Raw genomic sequence first — 22,930 nt, 5'->3', positions numbered from 1 at the left:
ACAACTAATACAAATGCATGTTTTTACCATGAATATAACATGCATTCTTCACAATGAACATAACCCACATGTTTTTACAATAGATATCAGATGCATGTTTTTACAATAAATATAAAAAGTATGTTTTTACAACAAATATCAATGTATGTTTTTTCAATGAATATAAATGTATGTTTTTACAGTGAATATAAAATGTATGTTTTTATAAGAAAAATAAATGAATGGTTTTACAATGAATATAAAATGTGTGTTTTTGCAATGGATCTAAAATATATGTTTTTATAATTAATATAAATGCATGTTTGTACAGTGATAATACAATGTATGTTTTTAAAATGAATATAACATGGATGTTTTACAATGAATATAAAATGTATGTTTTTACAACTAATATAAATGCATGTTTTTACAATAAAAATAGCATGCATGTTTTTACCATGAATATAACATGCATGTTTTTACAATAAATATAAAAAGTATGTTTTTACAACAAATATCAATGTATGTTTTTTCAATGAATATAAATGCTTGTTTTTACAGTGAATATAAAATGTATGTTTTTATAACAAATAGAAATGTATGGTTTTACAATAAATATAAAATGTATTTTTACAATGAACATAAAATGTATGTTTTAAAATGATTATAAATGTATGTTTATACAATGAATATAAATGAATGTTTTTACAATAAATATAAATGCATATTTTTATAATGAATCTAAAATATATGTTTTTACAATTAATATAAATGCATGTTTTTTACAGTGATAATACAATGTAGGTTTTTAAAATCAATATAACATGTATGTTTTACAATGAATATAAAATGTATGTTTTTACCCTGAATATAACATGCATGTTTTTACAATAAATATAAAAAGTATGTTTTTACAACAAATATCAATGTATGTTTTTTCAATGAATATAAATGCATGGTTTTACAATAAATATAAAATGTATGTGTTTACAATGAACATAAAATGTATGTTTTAAAATTATTATAAATGAATGTTTATGCAATGAATATAAATGAATGTTTTTACAATAAATATAAATGCATGTTTTTATAATGAATCTCAAATATATGTTTTTACAATTAATATAAATGCATGTTTGTACAGTGATAATACAATGTATGTTTTTAAAATGAATATAACATGGATGTTTTACAATGGATACAAAAATGTATGTTTTTACAACTAATATAAATGCATGTTTTTACCATGAATGTAACGTGCATTTTTTTTTTTACAATGAATACAAAATGCATGTTTTTACCATTGATACAACATGCATGTTTTTATCATGGATAAAACATTCATGTTTTTACAACAAATATAAAATGCATGTGTTTACAATAGCTATAACTTGTATGTCTTTATCATAAGTCTAAAATGCATGTTTTTACAATAAATTTTAAAGGTATGTTTTTATCGTGAATATCAAATGTGCATTTTTACAACAAATAAAACATGCATGTTTTTACAGTGAACATAAAATGCATGTTTTGACAATAACATAACATGCAGGTTTGTTCGATGTTGAACAAGTAACTGTGGTATAAAAGTATTTGTACAAGTAACTGTGGTATAAAAGTATTTGTACAAGTAACTGTGGTATAAAAGTATGTGTACAAGTAACTGTGGTATAAAAGTATTTGTACAAGTAACTGTGGTATGAAAGTATTTGTACAAGTAACTGTGGTATGAAAGTATGTAAACAAGTAACTGTGGTATAAAAGTATTTGTACAAGTAAGTGTGGTATAAAAGTATTTGTACAAGTAACTGTGGTATAAAAGTATTTGTACAAGTAACTGTGGTATAAAAGTATTTGTACAAGTAACTGTGGTATAAAAGTATTTGTACAAGTAACTGTGGTATAAAAGTATTTGTAGAAGTAACTGTGGTATAAAAGTATTTGTACAAGTAACTGTGGCATAAAAGTATTTGTACAAGTAACTGTGGTATGAACGTATTTGTACAAGTAACTGTGGTATGAAAGTATGTAAACAAGTAACTGTGGTATAAAATGTGTACAAGTAACTGTAGTGTAAAAGTATTTGTACAAGTAACTGTGGTATAAAAGTATTTGTACAAGTAACTGTGGTATGAAAGTATTTGTACAAGTAACTGTGGTATGAAAGTATGTAAACAAGTAACTGTGGTATAAAAGTATTTGTACAAGTAAGTGTGGTATAAAAGTATTTGTACAAGTAACTGTGGTATAAAAGTATTTGTACAAGTAACTGTGGTATAAAAGTATTTGTACAAGTAACTGTGGTATAAAAGTATTTGTAGAAGTAACTGTGGTATAAAAATATTTGTACAAGTAACTGTGGCATAAAAGTATTTGTACAAGTAACTGTGGTATAAAAGTATTTGTACAAGTAACTGTGGTATAAAAGTATTTGTAGAAGTAACTGTGGTATAAAAGTATTTGTACAAGTAACTGTGGCATAAAAGTATTTGTACAAGTAACTGTGGTATGAACGTATTTGTACAAGTAACTGTGGTATGAAAGTATGTAAACAAGTAACTGTGGTATAAAAGTATTTGTACAAGTAACTGTGGTATGAAAGTATTTGTACAAGTAACTGTGGTATGAAAGTATGTAAACAAGTAACTGTGGTATAAAAGTATTTGTACAAGTAAGTGTGGTATAAAAGTATTTGTACAAGTAAGTGTGGTATAAAAGTATTTGTACAAGTAACTGTGGTATGAAAGTATGTAAACAAGTAACTGTGGTATAAAAGTATTTGTACAAGTAAGTGTGGTATAAAAGTATTTGTACAAGTAACTGTGGTATAAAAGTATTTGTAGAAGTAACTGTGGTATAAAAGTATTTGTACAAGTAACTGTGGCATAAAAGTATTTGTACAAGTAACTGTGGTATGAACGTATTTGTACAAGTAACTGTGGTATGAAAGTATGTAAACAAGTAACTGTGGTATAAAAGTATTTGTACAAGTAACTGTGGTATGAAAGTATTTGTACAAGTAACTGTGGTATGAAAGTATGTAAACAAGTAACTGTGGTATAAAAGTATTTGTACAAGTAAGTGTGGTATAAAAGTATTTGTACAAGTAAGTGTGGTATAAAAGTATTTGTACAAGTAACTGTGGTATGAAAGTATGTAAACAAGTAACTGTGGTATAAAAGTATTTGTACAAGTAAGTGTGGTATAAAAGTATTTGTACAAGTAACTGTGGTATAAAAGTATTTGTACAAGTAAGTGTGGTATAAAAGTATTTGTACAAGTAACTGTGGTATAAAAGTATTTGTACAAGTAACTGTGGTATAAAAGTATTTGTACAAGTAAGTGTCAATCATTCAGGTCTAGAAAGTATGAATGTTGTCAAGATGAGGAGTCAGTCAGTTATTTGTTGAGAAGAAATAAACGTGCATGTCCATGTTCGTGAGCGTGGATGTGATCTGCTAGAAGAACTTACTTGCAACATCATCTGCTCCTCAGCGTCTGTCTCCATCTTGCTCTTCTTTCTTACTTTCCTGCGAGCACCAACATCTTCTGTCTGCCAGCAGGAGGAGCCTCTGAGGACATGATGAAGAGGATGATGCAACAGTCATCTTCATCACCGCTCCGCTGCCCACTCTTGCTGCTCATAAAGCATCCACTCATCCACTCATCCACTCATCATCCAACTTTCAACCATCCGTCCTTCCATCCCTCTGTCATCCACCTTCAAGCGTTTTTTACATCCAAAATCCACCCATCATCTATCTATCATCCATCCTCTCATCTGTCTGTCATCAAGCATCCATCCAGCATCGAAACATCCATTCATTATTACATCATCCATCCATTCCTTCATTACTCATGCATCTTTCCATCCATCCATTTATCCTTCCATTCATTCATCCATCCATCATCAACTAGTGACATAACATCGGTTCTTTCATCACTTATATATATATATATATATTTCCATCCATCTATTCATCCTTTCATTTATCATCCATCTGTCCATTCATCCTTCCATCCATCATTCGTCCATCAATTTATCCTTTCATCCGTCCAACATTTATCTATTCCACCTTTCATCCTTTTTTCCAGCCAACATCCATTAATCATCTCTCTGTCATCAATCCATCATCCGTCCATTAATCCATTCATCCATCCAATTTTTCATCCTTCCAGCCAAATAGTCTTCCATCGGTCATCCTTTCATTGATCCATCACCCATTTGACATCCATCTTTCCATAATCATCCATCTATTCATCCTTTCATCTTTCCAACAATCATCCCTTCTTACATTTATCCTTTTTTCCATCGACCATCCAACATCCATTGGTCTTCCATCGGTCAACCTTTCATCCATCCATCATCCATCCATCATCGAAACATCCATTCATTATTACATCATCCATCCTTCCATTCTTTCATTATTCATGCATCTTTCCACCCATCCATTTATCCTTCCATTCATTCATCCTCCCATAAATCATCCCTCCATCATCAATGAGTGAACATAACATCCATTCTTTCATGACTTACATATATTTCCATCCATCTATCCATCCTTTCATTTATCATCCATCCTTCCATTCATCCTTCCACCATCCCTCCATCTATTTATCCTATCATCCGTCCAACATCTATACATTCCACCTTTCATCATTTTTTCCATCCAAAATCCATCTATCTGTCATCAATCCATCATCCGTCCATTAATCCATTCATCCATCCAATTTTTCATCCTTCCAGCCAAATAGTCTTCCATCGGTCATCCTTTCATTGATCCATCACCCATTTGACATCCATCTTTCCATAATCATCCATCTATTCATCCTTTCATCTTTCCAACAATCATCCCTTCTTACATTTATCCTTTTTTCCATCGACCATCCAACATCCATTGGTCTTCCATCGGTCAACCTTTCATCCATCCATCATCCATCCATCATCGAAACATCCATTCATTATTACATCATCCATCCTTCCATTCTTTCATTATTCATGCATCTTTCCACCCATCCATTTATCCTTCCATTCATTCATCCTCCCATAAATCATCCCTCCATCATCAATGAGTGAACATAACATCTGTTCTTTCATGACTTACATATATTTCCATCCATCTATCCATCCTTTCATTTATCATCCATCCTTCCATTCATCCTTCCACCATCCCTCCATCTATTTATCCTATCATCCGTCCAACATCTATACATTCCACCTTTCATCATTTTTTCCATCCAAAATCCATCTATCTGTCATCAATCCATCATCCATCCATTAATCCATTCATCCATCCAATTTTTCATCCTTCCAGCCAAATAGTCTTCCATCGGTCATCCTTTCATTGATCCATCACCCATTTGACATCCATCTTTCCATAATCATCCATCTATTCATCCTTTCATCTTTCCAACAATCATCCCTTCTTACATTTATCCTTTTTTCCATCGACCATCCAACATCCATTAGTCTTCCATCGGTCAACCTTTCATTCATCCATCATCCATCCATCATCGAAACATCCATTCATTATTACATCATCCATCCTTCCATTCTTTCATTATTCATGCATCTTTCCACCCATCCATTTATCCTTCCATTCATTCATCCTCCCATAAATCATCCCTCCATCATCAATGAGTGAACATAACATCCGTTCTTTCATGACTTACATATATTTCCATCCATCTATCCATCCTTTCATTTATCATCCATCCTTCCATTCATCCTTCCACCATCCCTCCATCTATTTATCCTATCATCCGTCCAACATCTATACATTCCACCTTTCATCATTTTTTCCATCCAAAATCCATCTATCTGTCATCAATCCATCATCCATCCATTAATCCATTCATCCATCCAACTTTTCATCCTTCCAGCCAAAGAGTCTTCCGTCGGTCATCCTTCCATCCACCCTTTCATCGATCCATCACCCATTTGTCATCCGTTCTTCCATAATCATCCATCTATTCATTCTTTCATCTTTCCAACAATCATCCCTTCTTACATTTATCCTTTTTTCCATCGACCATCCAACATCCATTAGTCTTCCATCGGTCAACCTTTCATCCATCCATCATCCATCTGTCATCGAAACATCCATTTATTATTACATCATCCATCCATTCTTTCATTATTCATACATCTTTCCACCCATCCATTTATCCTTCCATTTAGTCATCCTCCCATAAATCATCCATCCATCATCAATGAGTGAACATAACATCCATTCTATCATCACTTATATATATTTACATCCATCTATCCATCCTTTCATTTATCATCCATCTATCCATTCATCCATCTATTTCTCCTTTCACCCCTCCAACATCTATCCATTCCACCTTTCATAATTGTTTGCCTTTATCATCCATCATCCGTCCATTAATCCATCCAACCCTTCATCCTTCCAGCCAAACAGGCTTCCATCGGTCATCCTTCCATCCACCCTTTCATCGATCCATCACCCATTTGTCATCCATTTTTCCATAATCATCCATCTATTCATCCTTTCATCTTTCCAACAATCATCCCTTCTTACATTTATCCTTTTTTCCATCGACCATCCAACATCCATTAGTCTTTCATCGGTCAACCTTTCATCCATCCATCATCCATCTGTCATCATTATTCATTATTACATCATTCATCCATTCTTTCATTATTCATGCATCTTTCCATCCATTCATTTATCCTTCCATTCATTCATCCTTCCATAAATCATCCATCCATCATCAATGAGTGAACACAACATCCATTCTTTCATCACTTATATATATATTTCCATCCATCCTTCCACCATCCCTCCATCTATTTATCCTTTCATCTGTCTAACATTACAATCCACCTTTTCATCCTTTTTTCCATCCAACATCCATCAATCCATCAATCACCTCTCTGTCATCAATGCATCATCTGTCCATTAATCCATTCATCCATCCAACTTTTCATCCTTCCAGCCGAAGAGTCTTCTGTCGGTCATCCTTCCATCCACCCTTTCATCGATCCATAACCCATTTGTCATCCATTTTTCCATAATCATCCATCTATTCATCCTTTAATCTTTCCAACAATCATCCCTTCTTACATTTATCCTTTTTTCCATCGACCATCCAACATCCATTAGTCTTCCATCGGTCTACCTTTCATCCATCCATCATCTATCTCATCGAAACATCCATTCATTTTTACATCATCCATCCGCTTTCATTATTAATGCATCTTTCCATCCATCCATTTATCCTTCCATTCATTCACCCTTCCATAAATCATCCATCCATCATTAATGAGTGAACATAACATCCGTTCTTTCATCACTTATATGTATTTCCATCCACCTATTAATTTTCTACCGCTTATTCCCTTCGGGGTTGCGGGGGGCGCTGGAGCCTATCTCAGCTACAATCAGGCGGAAGGCGGTGTACACCCTGGACAAGTTGCTACCTCATTACAGGGCCAACACAGATAGACAGACAACATTCACCATCAATGAACTGCAATCTATACATCCAGAGGGAGTTTTCATCGTGGCCAAGGACTTTAATAAAGCTATCATAAAAACTGTGTTCCCTCATTTCCATCAATATGTGAATTTTGCAACCAGGGGTGGAAGCACGTTGGACATGGTCTACAGCAGGGGTCACCAACCTTTTTGAAAGCAAGAGCTACTACTTGGGTACTGATTAATGCGAAGGGCTACCAGTTTGATACACACTTCAATAAATTGCCAGAAATAGCCAATTTGCTCAATTTACCTTTAACTCTATGTTGTTATTAATAATTAATGATATTTAACTTTGTGGAAACACTGATCATCTATATAGAAACAGATAAATATTTTTATAAATATATTTCGACTCTTTAAAATTCAAAATTCAACCGAAAAAAAGAAGAGAAAAACTAGCTAAATTCGAATATTTTTGATTTTTTTTTTAAAAAGAATTTATGGAACATCATTAGTAATTTTTCCTGATTAAGATTAATTTTTGAATTTTGATGACATGTTTTAAATAGGTTAAAATCCAATCTGCACGTTGTTGGAATATATAACAAATTGGACCAAGCTATATTTCTATCCATCCATCCATCTATTTCTACCGCTTATTCCATTTGGGGTCTGGTGCCTATCTCAGCTACAATCGAGCGGAAGGCGGCGTACACCCTGGACAAGTCGCCACCTCATCGCAGGCTGTATTTCTAACAAAGACAAATATTTTTTTTAAATTTCAATCATAATAAGTTCGTCAAAAAAACAGAAGCTAAAATGAAGAATTAAATTCAAATGTATTTATTATTCTTTACAATAAAAAAAATAAATAAATACTTGAACATTGATTTAAATTGTCAGGAAAGAAGAGGAAGGAATTTAAAAGGTAAAAAGGTATATGTGTTTAAAAATCCTAAAATCATTTTTAAGGTTGTATTTTTTCTCAAAAATTGTCTTTCTGAAAGTTATGAGAAGCTAAGTAAAAAAAATTAATGAATTTATTTAAACAAGTGAAGACCAAGTCTTTAAAATATTTTCTTGGATTTTCAAATTCTATTTGAGTTTTGTCTCTCTTAGAATTAAAAATGTCGACCAAAGCGAGACCAGCTTGCTAGTGAATAAATAACATTTAAAAAATAGAGGCAGCTCACTGGTAAGTGCTACTATTTGAGCTATTTTTAGAACAGGCCAGCGGGCGACCTGGTGCCCACGGGCACCACGTTGGTGACCCCTGGTCTACAGCAATAATAAACAGAGCCAATGCAACAAAATTCCGTTCTTATCTGTACTGTAAAGTTCAAATTTGAATGACAATAAAAAAGAAGTCTAAGTCAAATAAGCACTAAAGATGAAACAAAAATTGTGTGTCTCACAGAGGAAGGTGTGGCTTTGTGACGTCAAAGTGGGCGTGACTCCAACATCAGGATAGCAACAAAGCTATCCATAATTTAAAGTCCATCCATCCATTCTTATATAAAATCATAACAACACATACAAATACTTCTCTACGGTCAAAATGTGCGATGCTATTTTTTGTCTTCTAATTTCACTTTGGGAAGTGAAAAGCAAAAGTCGTTTAGGGCGATTTGGCCAAAGTGAGAGAGAAAATAAACTATAAAAATGTGCGACTCGTTGTGGCCCCCTTGTGGTTTTAATTGCAGCTGCAATTTTAACAGTAGTTTTTTTTTTAGCAGAGAGCAGACATGATATCCAATAACAAATGTTTTTTTTAGGGGCGGTGTAGCTTGGTTGATTGAGTGGCCATGCCAGCAACTAGAGGGTTCCAGGTTCGATCCCGGCTTCCGCCATCCTAGTCACAGCCGTTGTGTCCTTGGGCAAGACCCTTTGCCCACCTGCTCCCAGTGCCACCCACACTGGTTTAAATGGAGCTTAGATATTGGGTTTCACAATGTAAAAGCGCTTTGAGTCACTAGAGAAAAACTGCTATATACAAACCCCGTTTCCATAGGATTTGGGAAATTGTGTTAGATGTAAATATAAACGGAATACAATGATTTGCAAATCATTTTCAACCCATATTCAATTGAATGCACTACAAAGACAAGATATTTGATGTTCAAACCCATAAACTTTATTATTTTATTTTTTTGCAAATAATAATTATCTTAGAATTTCATGGCTGCAACACGTGCCAAAGTAGTTGGGAAAGGGCATGTTCACCACTGTGTTACATCACCTTTTCTTTTAACAACACTCAATAAACGTTTGGGAACTGAGGAGACACATTTTTGGAGTTTTTTAGGTGGAATTCTTTCCCATTCTCACTAATTCACCCCCATACCCATCACAGATGCTGCCTTTTGAACTTTGCGCCTATAACAATCCAGATAGTTCTTTTCCTCTTTGTTCCCGAGGACACAAATGTCCATAGTTTCCAAAAACAATTTGAAATGTGGACTCGTCAGACCACAAAACACTTTTCCACTTTGCATCAGTCCGTCTTAGATGATCTCGGGCCCAGAGAAGCTGGGGGCGTTTCTGGATGTTGTTGATAAATGGCTTTTGCTTTGCATAGTAGAGCTTTAACTTTGAGAAACGTTGTTCTTAAACTGTTTGACTATTTGCTCACGCAGTTGTGGACAAAGGGGTGCACATTTTTTGGGAAGCTGTTTTTATACCCAATCATGGCACCCACCTGTTCCCAATTAGCCTGCACACCTGTGGGATGTTCCAAATAAGTGTTTCATGAGCATTCCTCAACTTTATCAGTATTTATTGCCACCTTTCCCAACTTCTTTGTCACGTGTTGCTGGCATCAAATTCTAAAGTTAATGATTATTTGCCAAAAAGAAATGTTTATCAGTTTGAACATCAAATATGTTGTCTTTGTAGCATATTCAACTGAATATGGGTTGAAAATGATTTGCAAATCATTGTATTCCGTTTATATTTACATCAAACACAATTTCCCAACTCATATGGAAACGGGGTTTGTAAATATAATTCGCTTCACTTTTTTTCCTCTCTCGAATGCTTTCAAAGATGAAAACGCTCGAATTTCCTGTTTTGACTTTCCATGTTCCCATCGTTTGACCTCGTGACCAAGTGAGAGTTAAAAACTCTTCCTTCCTCCACCTGGCAGCTTTGCCTTGAAACGACGTGCGCGTGCCAAAACATGGTTCGGAAAACGGAACCACGCACACAGAAAAAAAAAAAGCCGAAGGGATTTCCTCAGCGCAGAAGAGCAAAAATAAGACTTCCTGCTATTGTACGAGCGAGACTCAGGAAGGCCAATAAACGAGGAGGAGGAATAAAAACACAAGGCATGACTTTGCACTTTGCGAAGAAAGAAACTGTTGTGCAAAGTCTGGTCGGATGAATCATGACGGCCAGACTTGGACTTATTCGTCATGCAGGTCGGTGGAAAACAAAACAAAAAAACATAATTTTTCAGTTTTATTCGTCCCTTTCATTAGATTAGTCAATCACAATTAAGAAACGTTGATCAAAATAATCCTCGACTTCTTCGTTGTTTATTAATCGCGTAATGTTTCTCAGAGTGCTGGCAGTCACAACATTCTTTGGCCCCATGTTGTGGTCATTCAGAGAACGAACCGCGGGAAGAACAGGTTAGTTTGTTACGCACGACGTCCCGATGACGACGCTAAATTATTCCTTCATTGATAAAAGTACATTTGTATGAATAAATGTCTCAGCCCTAATTATGGACACCTTGGAATTATGGCGTTAAGGCGGAATGATTGTTCAAGCTCTATTGTTGTATAAAGCGAGCGACGCGACGTGAAGAATCGATACGTCGCACATTAAACAAGGTGCGTCAATGTCAGCCATCTTGAAAGGTGAGCTGATGTTCAAAGAGCGCCAGCAGCAGAAGACACGACCAACCCGACAACAGGCCGACGTTCTGCAGCAGGAAGAGCAGGCGAGGACGGCTGCTGCTCACTCGACTCATTTGAGGAAGCTGAGGAAAGACAGAAAGATTTTCCGTTATGTTTTTTTTTTTTACAGTTTTTAGTCACACTTGAAATCTGTTTTTTTAGATGATCCCAAGCACTCACTAGTGAAGTGAAGTGAATTATATTTATATAGCGCTTTTTCTCAAGTGACTCAAAGCGCTTTACATAGTGAAACCCAATATCTAAGTTACATTCAAACCAGTGTGGGTGGCACTGGAAGCAGGTGGGTAAAGTGTCTTGCCCAAGGACACAACGGCAGTGACTAGGTTGGCAGAAGCGGGAATCGAACCTGCAACCCTCAAGTTGCTGGCACGGCCACTCTACCAACCGAGCTAAACCGCCCCACTAATCATCAACTACCCAGCAGGCACAAGACATTGATGCTACGTTGATTATGTCCTTTAAAAACTGACTGGAAAACAACGAAGCAAAATAGTTGTATTTGTAAATTGAGACAACGCTGATGTTTTTAATGTTGGATCCATGTGGTTGGTTGGAAAATGACCAAATTTCAAAACAACGTCACAACCCAAAATTGATTAAACGTTGTCAATGTCACACCTATGGATCTTGTTTTGTCATGTTATGGTTTTGTTTTTGGACTCTTGTTTCCCGTTTTACACTTCCTGGTTTTGTTTTTCCATAGTAACCCATTAGTTTCCACCTGGTCTCCAAGTCACGCCCAGCCCTCAGTCCCACACCTGTTTCTAATCATCATAGCTGCTATTTATATCATTCTGTTTCTGTCCTCGTCCTGGGAACTTTGCTATTTGCATTCTGCTTCATGCCTTCACGCACCCTCAATTACCTTGCAATCCATGCCCCTTGTACCTGTCACAGTAAGTTTTTTTTTTGTTAGTTATTCATAGTTTTGCCACAGTGCAAGTTTAAGTTAGTTCATTGTCTTTCATGCCATCGAGCAGTTGTTTTGTTTTCCTGATTGTATTTTTGTAGCCAAATTTTATACCTCTTTGTGAGCGCCCTTGGTTTGTTTATTTTTGTATTTAGAATCCCAATAAAACATCATGTACCTTAATTCACGCCTGGCTCGTCCCATATACCCTCTGCGTCGAAGGAGCACACTCAATCCTAGTCCAAGCCTGACAGTCAAAAAGTATGTTGTTTCAATGTTGTATTTGTTTTGTATGATATTGGTTGGGGAATGACCAAATTTCAATGGTCGGATCACCGCCAGAACCCAACATTGATTAAACATCATCAAAAAGCATGTTGTTTCAATGTTGTATTTGTGTTGTAGAATATTGGTGGGAAAATGACCAAAATTCAATGGTCAAATCAACGCCACAATTTGACATTGAATAAATGTCATCAAAAACCATGTTTTTTTAACATTGTATTTGTGTTGTAGAATATTGGTTGGAAAATGACCAAAATTCAATGGTCACATCAACGTCAGAACCCAACATTGATTAAACGTCGTCAAAAAGCATGTTGTTTCAATGTTGTATTTGTGTTGTAGAATATTGGTGGGAAAATGACCAAAATTCAATGGTCAAATCAACGTCACAATTTGACATTGAATAAACGTCATCAAAAAGCATGTTGTTTCAACGTTGTATTTGTGTTGTAGAATATTGGTCAGAAAATGACCAAAATTCAATGGTCAAATCAACGTCAGAACCCAACATTGATTAAATGTTGTCAAAAAGCAGGTTGTTTCAACGTTGTATTTGTGTTGTAGAATATCGGTTGGGAAATGACCAAAAGTCAATGTTCAAATTAACGTCAGAACACAACATTGATTAACCGTGGTCAAAAAGCATGTTGTTGAAACATTGAATTTGTGTTGTAGAATATTGGTTGTAAAACGACCAATATTTAATGGTCAAATCAACGTCAGAAGCCAACATTGATTAAACGTTGTCAAAAACCATGTTTTTTTAACATTGTATTTGTGTTGTAGAATATTGGTTGGAAAATGACCAAAATTCAATGGTCAAATCAACGTCAGAACCCAACATTGATTAAACGTCATCAAAAAGCAGGTTGTTTCAACGTTGTATTTGTGTTGTAAAATATTGGTCGGAAAATTACCAAAATTCAATGTTCAAATCAACGTCACAATTTGACATTGAATGAACGTTATCAAAAAGCATGTTGTTTCAACGTTGTATTTGTGTTGTAGAATATTGGTTGGAAAATGACCAAATTTCAACGGTCAAATAAATGTCACAACCTGACATTGAATAAACGTCATCAAAAAGCATGTTTTTTTTAACATTGTATTTGTGTTGTACAATATTGGTTGGAAAACGACCAAAATTCAATATTCAAATCAATGTCAGAACCTGACATTGATTAAACGTTGTCAAAAGGCATGTTGTTTCAACGTTCTGTTTGTGTTGTAGAATATCGGTTGGAAAATGACCAAAATTCAATGGTGAAATCAATGTCACAACTTGGCATTTAATAAATGTCATCAAAAAGCATGTTGTTTCAATATTGTATTTTTGTTGTAGAATATTGGTTGGAAAATGACCAAATTTCAATGGTCAAATCAACGTCAGAACCCAACATTGATTTAACGTCGTCAAAAAGCATGTTGTTTCAACGTCATATTTGTGTTGTAGAATATTGGTGGGAAAATGACAAAAATTCAATGGTCAAATCAACGTCACAATTTGACATTGAATAAACGTCATCAAAAAGCATGTTTTTTTTAACATCACATTCGTGTTGTAGAATATTGGTTGGGAAATGACCAAAAGTCAATGTTCAAATTGACGTCACAACCCAACATTGCTCAAACGTTGTCAAAAAGAATGTTGTTTCAACGTTGTATTTGTGTTGTAGAATATTGGTCGGAAAATGACCAAAATTCAATGGTCAAAGCAACGTCACAATTTGACATTGAATAAACATTATCAAAAAGCATGTTGTTTCAACGTTGTATTTGTGTTGTAGAATATTGGTTGGAAAATGACCAAATTTTAATGGTTAATTCAACGTCACTACCTGACATTGAATTAACTTCATCAAAAAGTATGTTGTTTCAACGGTCAAATAAATGTCACAACCTGACATTGAATAAACGTCATTCTATTTGTGTTGTAGAATATTGGTTGGAAAACGATCAAAATTCAATGGTCAACTCAAAGTCACAACTTGACATTGAATAAATGTCATCAAAAAGCATGTTGTTTCAACGTCGTATTTGTGTTGTAGGATATTGGTCGTAAAACGACCAATTTTCAATGGTCAAATCAACGTCAGAAGCCAACATTGATTAAACGTTGTCAAAAAAGCATGTTGTTTCAAAGTTTTGTTTGTGTTGTAGAATATTGTTTGGGCAAGGACCAAAATTCAATGGTGAAATCAATGTCGAAACCCGACATTGATTAAACATTGTCAACAAATATGTTAGTTCAACGTTGTATTTGTGTTTTAAAATATTGTTTGGAAAACGACCAAAATTCAATGGTCAACTCAAAGTCACAACTTGACATTGAATAAATGCCGTCAAAAAGAATGTTGTTTCAACGTTGTATTTGTGTTATATAATATTGGTTGGAAAATGACCAAATTTCAATGGTCAAATCAATGTCAAAACCCAACATTGATTAAACGTCGTCAACAAATGTGTTAGTTCAACGTTGTATTTGTATTATATAATATTGGTTGGAAAAAGACCAAAATGTAATGGTCAAATCAACCTCACAACCTGACATCGAATGAAAGTAATCAAAAAGCATGTTGTTTCAATATTGTATTTCTGTTCGAGAATATTGGTTGGGAAATGACCAAATTTCAATGGTTAATCAACGTCACAATCTGACATTGAATTAACGTTGTCACAAAGCATGTTTTTTTTTAACATTGTATTTGTGTTGTAGTATATTGGTTGGAAAACGACCAAAAATCAATGGTCAAATCAATGTCACAACACAACATTAAACAAATTGTCATCAAAAACCATGTTTTATCAACATTGTATTTGTGATGCATAATATTAGTTGGAAAATTATCAAAAATTCAATGGTCAAATCAACGTCAGAACCCAACATTGATTAAACGTGGTCAAAAAGCATGTTGTTTCAACGTTGTATTTGTGTTGTAGAATATTGGTGGGAAAACGACCAAAATTCAATGGTCAAATCAATGTCACAACTTGGCATTGAATAAATGTCGTCAAAAAGCATGTTGTATCAAATTTTGTATTTGTATTGTTGAATATTGGTTGGAAAATGACCAAAATTCAATGGTCAAATCAACGTCACAATTTGACATTGAATAAACATCTTCAAAAAGCATGTTTTTTTTAACATCGCATTCGTGTTGTAGAATATTGGTTGGGAAATGAACAAAAGTCAATGTTCAAATTAACGTCAGAACACAACATTGATTAAACGTTGTCAAAAAGCATGTTGTTTCAACGTTGTATTTGTGTTGTACAATATTGGTCGGAAAATGACCAAAATTCAATGGTCAAATCAACGTCACAATTTGACATTGAATAAACGTCATCAAAAAGCATGTTGTTTCAACGTTGTATTTGTGTTTTAGAATATTGTTTGGGAAACGAATAAAATCAATGTCACAACCTGACATTGAATAAACAAAATCAAAAAGCATGTTGTTTCAACGTTGTATTTGTGTTGTAGAATATTGGTTGGAAAATGACCAAAATTCAATGGTGAAATCAATGTCACAACTTGGCATTTAATAAATGTCATCAAAAAGCATGTTTTTTTTAACATTGTATTTGTGTTGTAGAACAGTGGTCCTCAACCACCGGGTCACGGCCGCATAAGAATTTTTTATTAATTTGTATTAAGAAAAAAAAAATATGTATATATATATATATTTTTTATTTTTATTTTTATTAAATCAACATAAAAAACACAATATACACTTACAATTAGTGCACCAACCACAAAAACCTCCCTTTTTCATGACAAAGGTAAAAAATAAAAATTAAAAAAATAATGTCTTCAAAAAGAATGTTGTTTCAACGTTGTATTTGTGTTGTAGAATATTGGTTGGAAAATGACCCAAAATTCAATGGTCAATTTGACATCGGAACCTGACATTGAACAAAACGGAATCAAAAAGCACATTGTTTCAAACGTAATATTTGTTTTGTAGAATATTGGTTGGCAAATGACCACATTTCAATGGCAAATCAACGCCACAACCTGACATAACATATTTCGCATGCTTAGTATTACCGCCTGGTCAAACTTGTCACGTCCCGAGTGACACTTCCCCTGTCATCATTTTCAAAATGGAGGAGGCTGATTTCAATAATTTGAAATTGCATAAAGGGAAGAAGATTAAGAGCTATTCAGTAGGGTTTAAGGTCCAAGCTATTGAATACCGGTATGCTAAAAAGAACAGTAAGCAGCTATGTTTTATTAATATACCGTAGCTGCGTGTGTCAAATATGAGTCATTAAATGACTCCTGCCTCTTGGTAGTAGAGGGCGCTAGTGATCCTTCTTGCGACTACTCGGCTGCAGAAGAAGTGACACTGAGTGACGTGATATGTGCTGGGATGGATATGACGCGGGGGATGCACGACAGACCTTTTAGGATGTGACACTCCTATACTGGCTATGTAAAAGGCTATGTATTTTACTGTTATATTGTTATTCCCATTGTTTTTATTCTTTTTGTAATATTTCTCTATTTTGTTTCCTTTTAAACTCCCATTATTTAGTTTTTACTTTTTTTTAAATTGATCACAACTCTGTACACTGCTGCTGGAATTTTAATTATCCTGAAGGAACTCTCCTGAAGGAATCAATAAAGTACTATCTATCTATCTATCTATCTATCTATCTATCTATCTATCTATCTATCTAAACAACCGGGCTGAATTAAAGCATGTTCCAGTCCTAAATACCCAGTGTATTATTTATACCAGGGGTAGGGAACCTATGGCTCGCGAGCCAGATGTGGCTCTTTTGATGACTGCATCTGGCTCTCGGATAAATCTGAGCTGACATTGTTTAACATGATAAGTAATGAATAATTCCACTTGTAATAAGTGTTAGAAATAATGTTCAAAACATAAAACATTCTCATGCATTTTTAGTCCATCCACCCATTTACTACCGCACCTGTTCAAGAAGTTGCGGTAAGAAGTTATTTATTTATTATTGGTTAGGGTGGGGCTTGTCCACCTGGGGGTTCTTCAGACCATCAAGCACCGACATAAGAGCCCGTTTCAGGGTTACACTATTGTTTTATTTTTCTATAAGTTCCTCAGTTGCTTTCCAGCAATTGTATTTTTCACTTTTGTTCTCGCTCGCGCTCTGGCTCCAGCCCCAACCCCATCTCTCCTCCTAGCTGCTGCTTATAACAGAGCGACAGGTGATTAGATAACAAGGCTCAGGTGGGCCATCTACGCATCTCTCGCTGATTTCGAGGCCGGTCCTGCCACCTCCACAGTTAGCTTCAGAATAACAATGTTATTACAAAGAATAAGAGACGTATTATACTCTAGAAATGTTGGTCTTACTCAAAAATGCACGCGTTTAGTTGTGTTCAGTGTTAAAAAAAAATATTATATGGCTCTTACGGAAATGTTAAAATATTTGGCTTTTTGGCTCTCTCAGCCAAAAAGGTTCCCGAACCCTGATTTATACAATAACACTTCATGCTGGCAGCGGGTGGGATAAAAAGATCACCCACGGAGCAGAACGGGAGGGGGAGTTGTCCGAGGATAATTTTGTCGTCGCCCGCACCCGAGGAGCCGAGCTAACTGATAGCAGCGGTCTGATAGCAGTTTTCTAAACTGGACTTTCAATCAAAGCAGGAGGTAATAAAGGAAGATCTCCATCGAGACAGAGAGACTTTTAAAACTGAAAAAATATAAGGAAGACTTCTGTAAACAAGGTATCGATGCTTTTGATCAGAAGGAGCTGCGCATGGACTTCATTTATAAGAAAAGGTAAGACCATAATAACGTTTTTTTTATTAAGTGTGCTTTTCATGATGGTATCTTACATCACTGTTGGATTAATTGTAAATAAGTTATCTCACTTTATTCAAATAGGATTGCTTTGTGCATTGAGTAGACAAGTAGAAAGGAAACTTGAGGTTAGATTGAACTTAGGTTGACCTACCCGCTTAAACATGCAGATGGGCCAGAGCAATGCAGGAAGTTGCTAATCTTTTTATTGCTATGTATTTGCCTGTGTTTAGTTATCAGCACGGGGGTTAGGTATCCCACACAGCTGTAAATCCCCCTCCCTGAGCGCAGCTGTGTGTGCGTGCTTGTACCGAAAGGGCTTCCCTAAATGAATTAAAAAGGCGAGGAGACTGGAGAAAGTTCCAGAGTAAATTGGGAGCCTGTAACTGACAACTGGCTCCAGTTTCTCTCCTCGTACGAGAAAAGCAATCACTGGTTTGTCTTCTATTCTCTGTTTTTGTGTCTTTATAATGTCTCATGGTATTTGACCTTGACATTAACACTCAAATTTTTACTGCATGCCTTTGGTAAGTGCCGGAGTGAGAAGAGATTTAAAAAAATAATTAGTGCATGCTTACCTTTACTGCGTGAATTTGGTAAGCGCAGGAGTGAGAAGAGGTTTTAAATTAATTAGCAGCCTGGCGGCAATTCAAGGAAATACGGTAATCAAAAAGCATGTTGTGTTTTTTGAATATTGGTCGTAAAATTACCAAAATTCAATGGTCAGATAAATGTCGAAACCCAACACTGATTAAACGTTATCATGAAGAATGATAATCCAACAAAACGTCAGACGTATGAAAACTGTGACTTGTGTCGTGTTTTTGGACAAATACTCACCATTTCCACCAGCGACACGTAGAGGAAAATGCCAGCAGTGACGGCGAAGATCCACTGCTGCACCTCCATCTGGCCGGAGACAAAGAGCCCGATGTAGAGGCCCATGAAGGCGGTCAGGGCGCTGACCAAGTTCATGAGCGCCGCCGTCTTTACGGGCAGTCCAGAGCTCAGCAGCACCGCAAAGTCTCCTTGGCAGGCAGAGATCATGTCAACAAAGCCAAAGTGCTGAGAAAGGAAAAAACGCGGCAAAAACCTCTCACCCATCTCGTGTGGGACCTCGTGGCACAGGATGGCCACGCTCGTCGCCATGCCGGTCTCGGGGGACGAGGAGAAGGCGGCGCCGACGACCAGTCCGTCTGCAAAATTATGAAGGCTGTCGCCCACAATCACCATGATGGCGAGCAGAGGGACCCCTGGTCCTGAGAAGCCCAAAAATAACATCAGTTATCATAAAAAAAGGGCGCTATATTGCATTTAAGTGTCGATCTTACTCTGTCGTGAAGACTCCCGTGTGTTTGTGTGCTCGGGGATACTTCTGCACAGTCCAGGCCATCTACTGATCCCTGCTGGAAACATTGTTGGTCAGAACTAATGTCCACACGGTATAATCAATAAACACACTTCAAAAAGTCAGTGTTCAAAAACAAGAAAAAAAATAAAAAATACAAATGAGGGGTATTTTATTTGGCGACTTGTCCAGGGTGTACCCCGCCTTCCGCCCGATTGTAGCTGAGATAGGCGCCAGCGCCCCCCGCGACCCCAAAAGGGAACAAGCGGTAGAAAATGGATGGATGGATGGATGGGTATTTTATTTGAACTAAGCAAAATTATTGTGACGCTTGGTTGGCATAGTGATGCCGAATATGTTCTTCCGTGGCTACGTCGGGCAAGAATACAGCGTAAGGTAGGAAATAAAGAATTTATTTCACTAATAAAAGGCTGAGAACAAAAAATACTGGTGCTAGGCAGAAAAAGGCTAACAAAAGGCGCTAGCATGGAAGCTAGGGAAACAAACAGATACACTAACACTTGGCACAAAGGCACAAAAAGGGAAAACAAAACATGAGAACGAGGAATAAATAAAGCGTAGCGTGAAAGCTAGCGAGTAAGAGCATGGAAAACAGTCCTCACTTGTTGCATGAGAGCAAATTGGGAAGCGAGGACGAAATAACAAAAGGGGGCAGGCTTAAATAAGGCAGTCATCAGCAACAACAGGTGTGCGTAGAAAACAAGGGGCAGGTTGAAAAACTAATGAGCAACCATGGTAACAGACAAAACTAGGAACTAAGGCAAACGTTGGCAGACTATAATACTGCAGAAGTCCACCATTCAAGGTAAATGCTGCAACTGTTAGTATTACATTCTATAGTGTTGTTTTTCATACAATACTTATTATCTAAATCAGGGGTTGGCAACCCGCGGCTCCGGAGCCGCATGCGGTTCTTTGGCTTTGGATGTGGCTTAGCTGCAACAGCTTTAACACTCTTACTAATATTCGCCACACTGTGAACCCACACCAAAAAAGAATGACAAACACATTTCGGGAGAACATCTGCACTGTAAGGCAACATAAACACAACATGACAATTACCCAGAATCCCACGCATCCATGACACTTCCTGGCTATATTATACACCCCGCTAGCACCAAACTCCCCCCCCCCCCTCCTGCGTCGGTTGAGGTGGGCGGGGTTTGGTGCTAGCAGGATGTGTCATGGATGCGTGGGATTCTGGGTAATTGTTATGTTGTGTTTATGTTGTCTTACAGTGCAGATGTTCACCCAAAATGTTTTTGTCATTCTTGTTTGGTGTGGGTTCACAGTGTGGGTTCACAGTGTAGCTGCAACAACTTTAACACTCTTAGTAATATGCGCCACACTGCAAACCCACACCAAAAAAGAATGACAAACACATTTCGGGAGAACATCTGCACTGTAAGGCAACATAGACACAACATAACAATTACCCAGAATCCCACGCATCCATGACAGTTCCTGGCTATATTATACACCCCGCTAGCACCAAACTCCGCCCCCCCCCTTCCTGCGTCGGTTGAGGTGGGCGGGGTTTGTTGTTATCATGAAGTGTCATGGATGCGTGGGATTCTGGGTAATTGTTATGTTGTGTTTATGTTGTCTTACAGTGCAGATGTTCTCCCGAAATGTGTTTGCCATTCTTGTTTGGTGTGGGTTCACAGTGTGGCGCATATTAGTAAGAGTGTTTAAGTTGTTTATATCACAACCTTCAGTGTAACAATTACCCAGAATCCCACGCATCCATGACAGTTCCTGGCTATATTATACACCCCGCTAGCACCAAACTCCGCCCCCCCCCCCCCCCGGTGCGTCGGTTGAGGTGGGCGGGGTTTGGTGCTAGCAGGAAGTGTCATGGATGCGTGGGATTCTGGGTAATTGTTATGTTGTGTTTATGTTGTCTTACAGTGCAGATGTTCTCCCGAAATGTGTTTGTCATTCTTGTTTGGTGTGGGTTCACAGTGTAGCTGCTACAACTTTAACACTCTTAGTAATATGCGCCACACTGTGAACCCACAACAAAAAAAGAATGACAAACACATTTCGGGAGAACATCTGCACTGTAAGGCAACATAAACACAACATAACAATCACCCAGAATCCCACGCATCCATGACCCTTCCTGGCTATATTATACACCCCGCTAGCACCAGGCTCCGCCCCCCCCCCCCTCCTGCGTCGGTTGAGGTGGGCCGGGTTTTGTGCTAGCAGGAAGTGTCATGGATGCGTGGGATTCCGGGTAATTGTTATGTTGTGTTTATGTTGTCTTGCAGTGCAGATGTTCTCCCGAAATGTGTTTGTCATTCTTGTTTGGTGTGGGTTCACAGTGTGGGTTCACAGTGTAGCTGCAACAACTTCAACACTCTTAGTAATATGCTCCACACTGTGAACCCACACCAAAAAAAGAATGACAAACACATTTCGGGAGAACATCTGCACTGTAAGGCAACATAAACACAACATAACAATTACCCAGAATCCCACGTATCCATGACCCTTCCTGGCTATATTATACACCCCGCTAGCACCAAACTCCGCCCCCCCCCTTCCTGCGTCGGTTGAGGTGGGCGGGGTTTGTTGCTATCATGAAGTGTCATGGATGCGTGGGATTCTGGGTAATTATGTTGTGTTTATGTTGTCTTACAGTGCAGATGTTCTCCCGAAATGTGTTTGCCATTCTTGTTTGGTGTGGGTTCACAGTGTGGCGCATATTAGTAAGAGTGTTTAAGTTGTTTATATCACAACCTTCAGTGTAACCTGTATGGCTGTTGAACAACTATGCCTTGCATTCGTGTACGTGTATATGCGGAAGCCTCAAACATGTCAACAGGCTCCCAAGTTGTTTGTTCATGTTGTTGAAGGCGTCAAAGGCAATGGCTTCATAGCACTCCCTTATTATTGTTATCTGGGTGATTATCAGCAGATATTCACAAGAATGGTTGCGGCTCCCATTGTCTTTTTTATTATATGAAACGGGTCAAAATGGCTATTTGAGTGGTAAAGGTTGCCGACCTCTGATCTAAATGTTTGTTATCTTTTTAAAAGGTATGTTACATGTTAAAACTGCGCTGTTTTGAGTGGGCCAAGCACCATTACAATTTTGATGAGTTCGGTCATGGAACCAATCTAGCTCGTAAGTTGAGGTTCTTCTGTAAATGTTTCACATACATCGGTAATGTATTCAAGAAAAATGAATGTCTTCTCTGTGGCTTATT

At 36.8% G+C, this 22,930-nt stretch overlaps 2 protein-coding genes across 3 annotated transcripts in view; both read right to left on the bottom strand.

Moving 5' to 3' along the window:
• Positions 1-7,297, bottom strand: part of cacnb2a (calcium channel, voltage-dependent, beta 2a) — a 188,005-nt gene extending 180,708 nt beyond the window's left edge. The window contains exon 1 of one of the 2 annotated variants that reach the window (XM_061922213.1): positions 3,452-7,297. In XM_061922213.1, coding sequence (XP_061778197.1) covers positions 3,452-3,487 — 36 coding nt within the window. In that variant the 5' untranslated portion in view covers positions 3,488-7,297. The remainder of the gene's footprint in view (positions 1-3,451) is intronic. The other variant, XM_061922217.1, reaches the window with a different exon arrangement.
• Positions 7,298-10,639: 3,342 nt separating this feature from the next.
• Positions 10,640-22,930, bottom strand: part of LOC133569869 (zinc transporter ZIP12-like) — a 26,468-nt gene continuing 14,177 nt past the window's right edge. Inside the window, 5 exon segments of the mRNA XM_061922471.1 lie at positions 10,640-11,412; positions 19,184-19,371; positions 19,444-19,602; positions 19,675-19,713; positions 19,716-19,746. Coding sequence (XP_061778455.1) covers positions 11,275-11,412; positions 19,184-19,371; positions 19,444-19,602; positions 19,675-19,713; positions 19,716-19,746 — 555 coding nt within the window. The 3' untranslated portion in view covers positions 10,640-11,274.

Source organism: Nerophis ophidion, linkage group LG15 (assembly GCF_033978795.1).
Source record: "Nerophis ophidion isolate RoL-2023_Sa linkage group LG15, RoL_Noph_v1.0, whole genome shotgun sequence".
In the NCBI taxonomy this organism is placed as follows: domain Eukaryota; kingdom Metazoa; phylum Chordata; class Actinopteri; order Syngnathiformes; family Syngnathidae; genus Nerophis; species Nerophis ophidion.
Note: the sequence above shows the minus strand (reverse complement) of the source record. Positions and strands in the feature narration are given on the sequence as shown.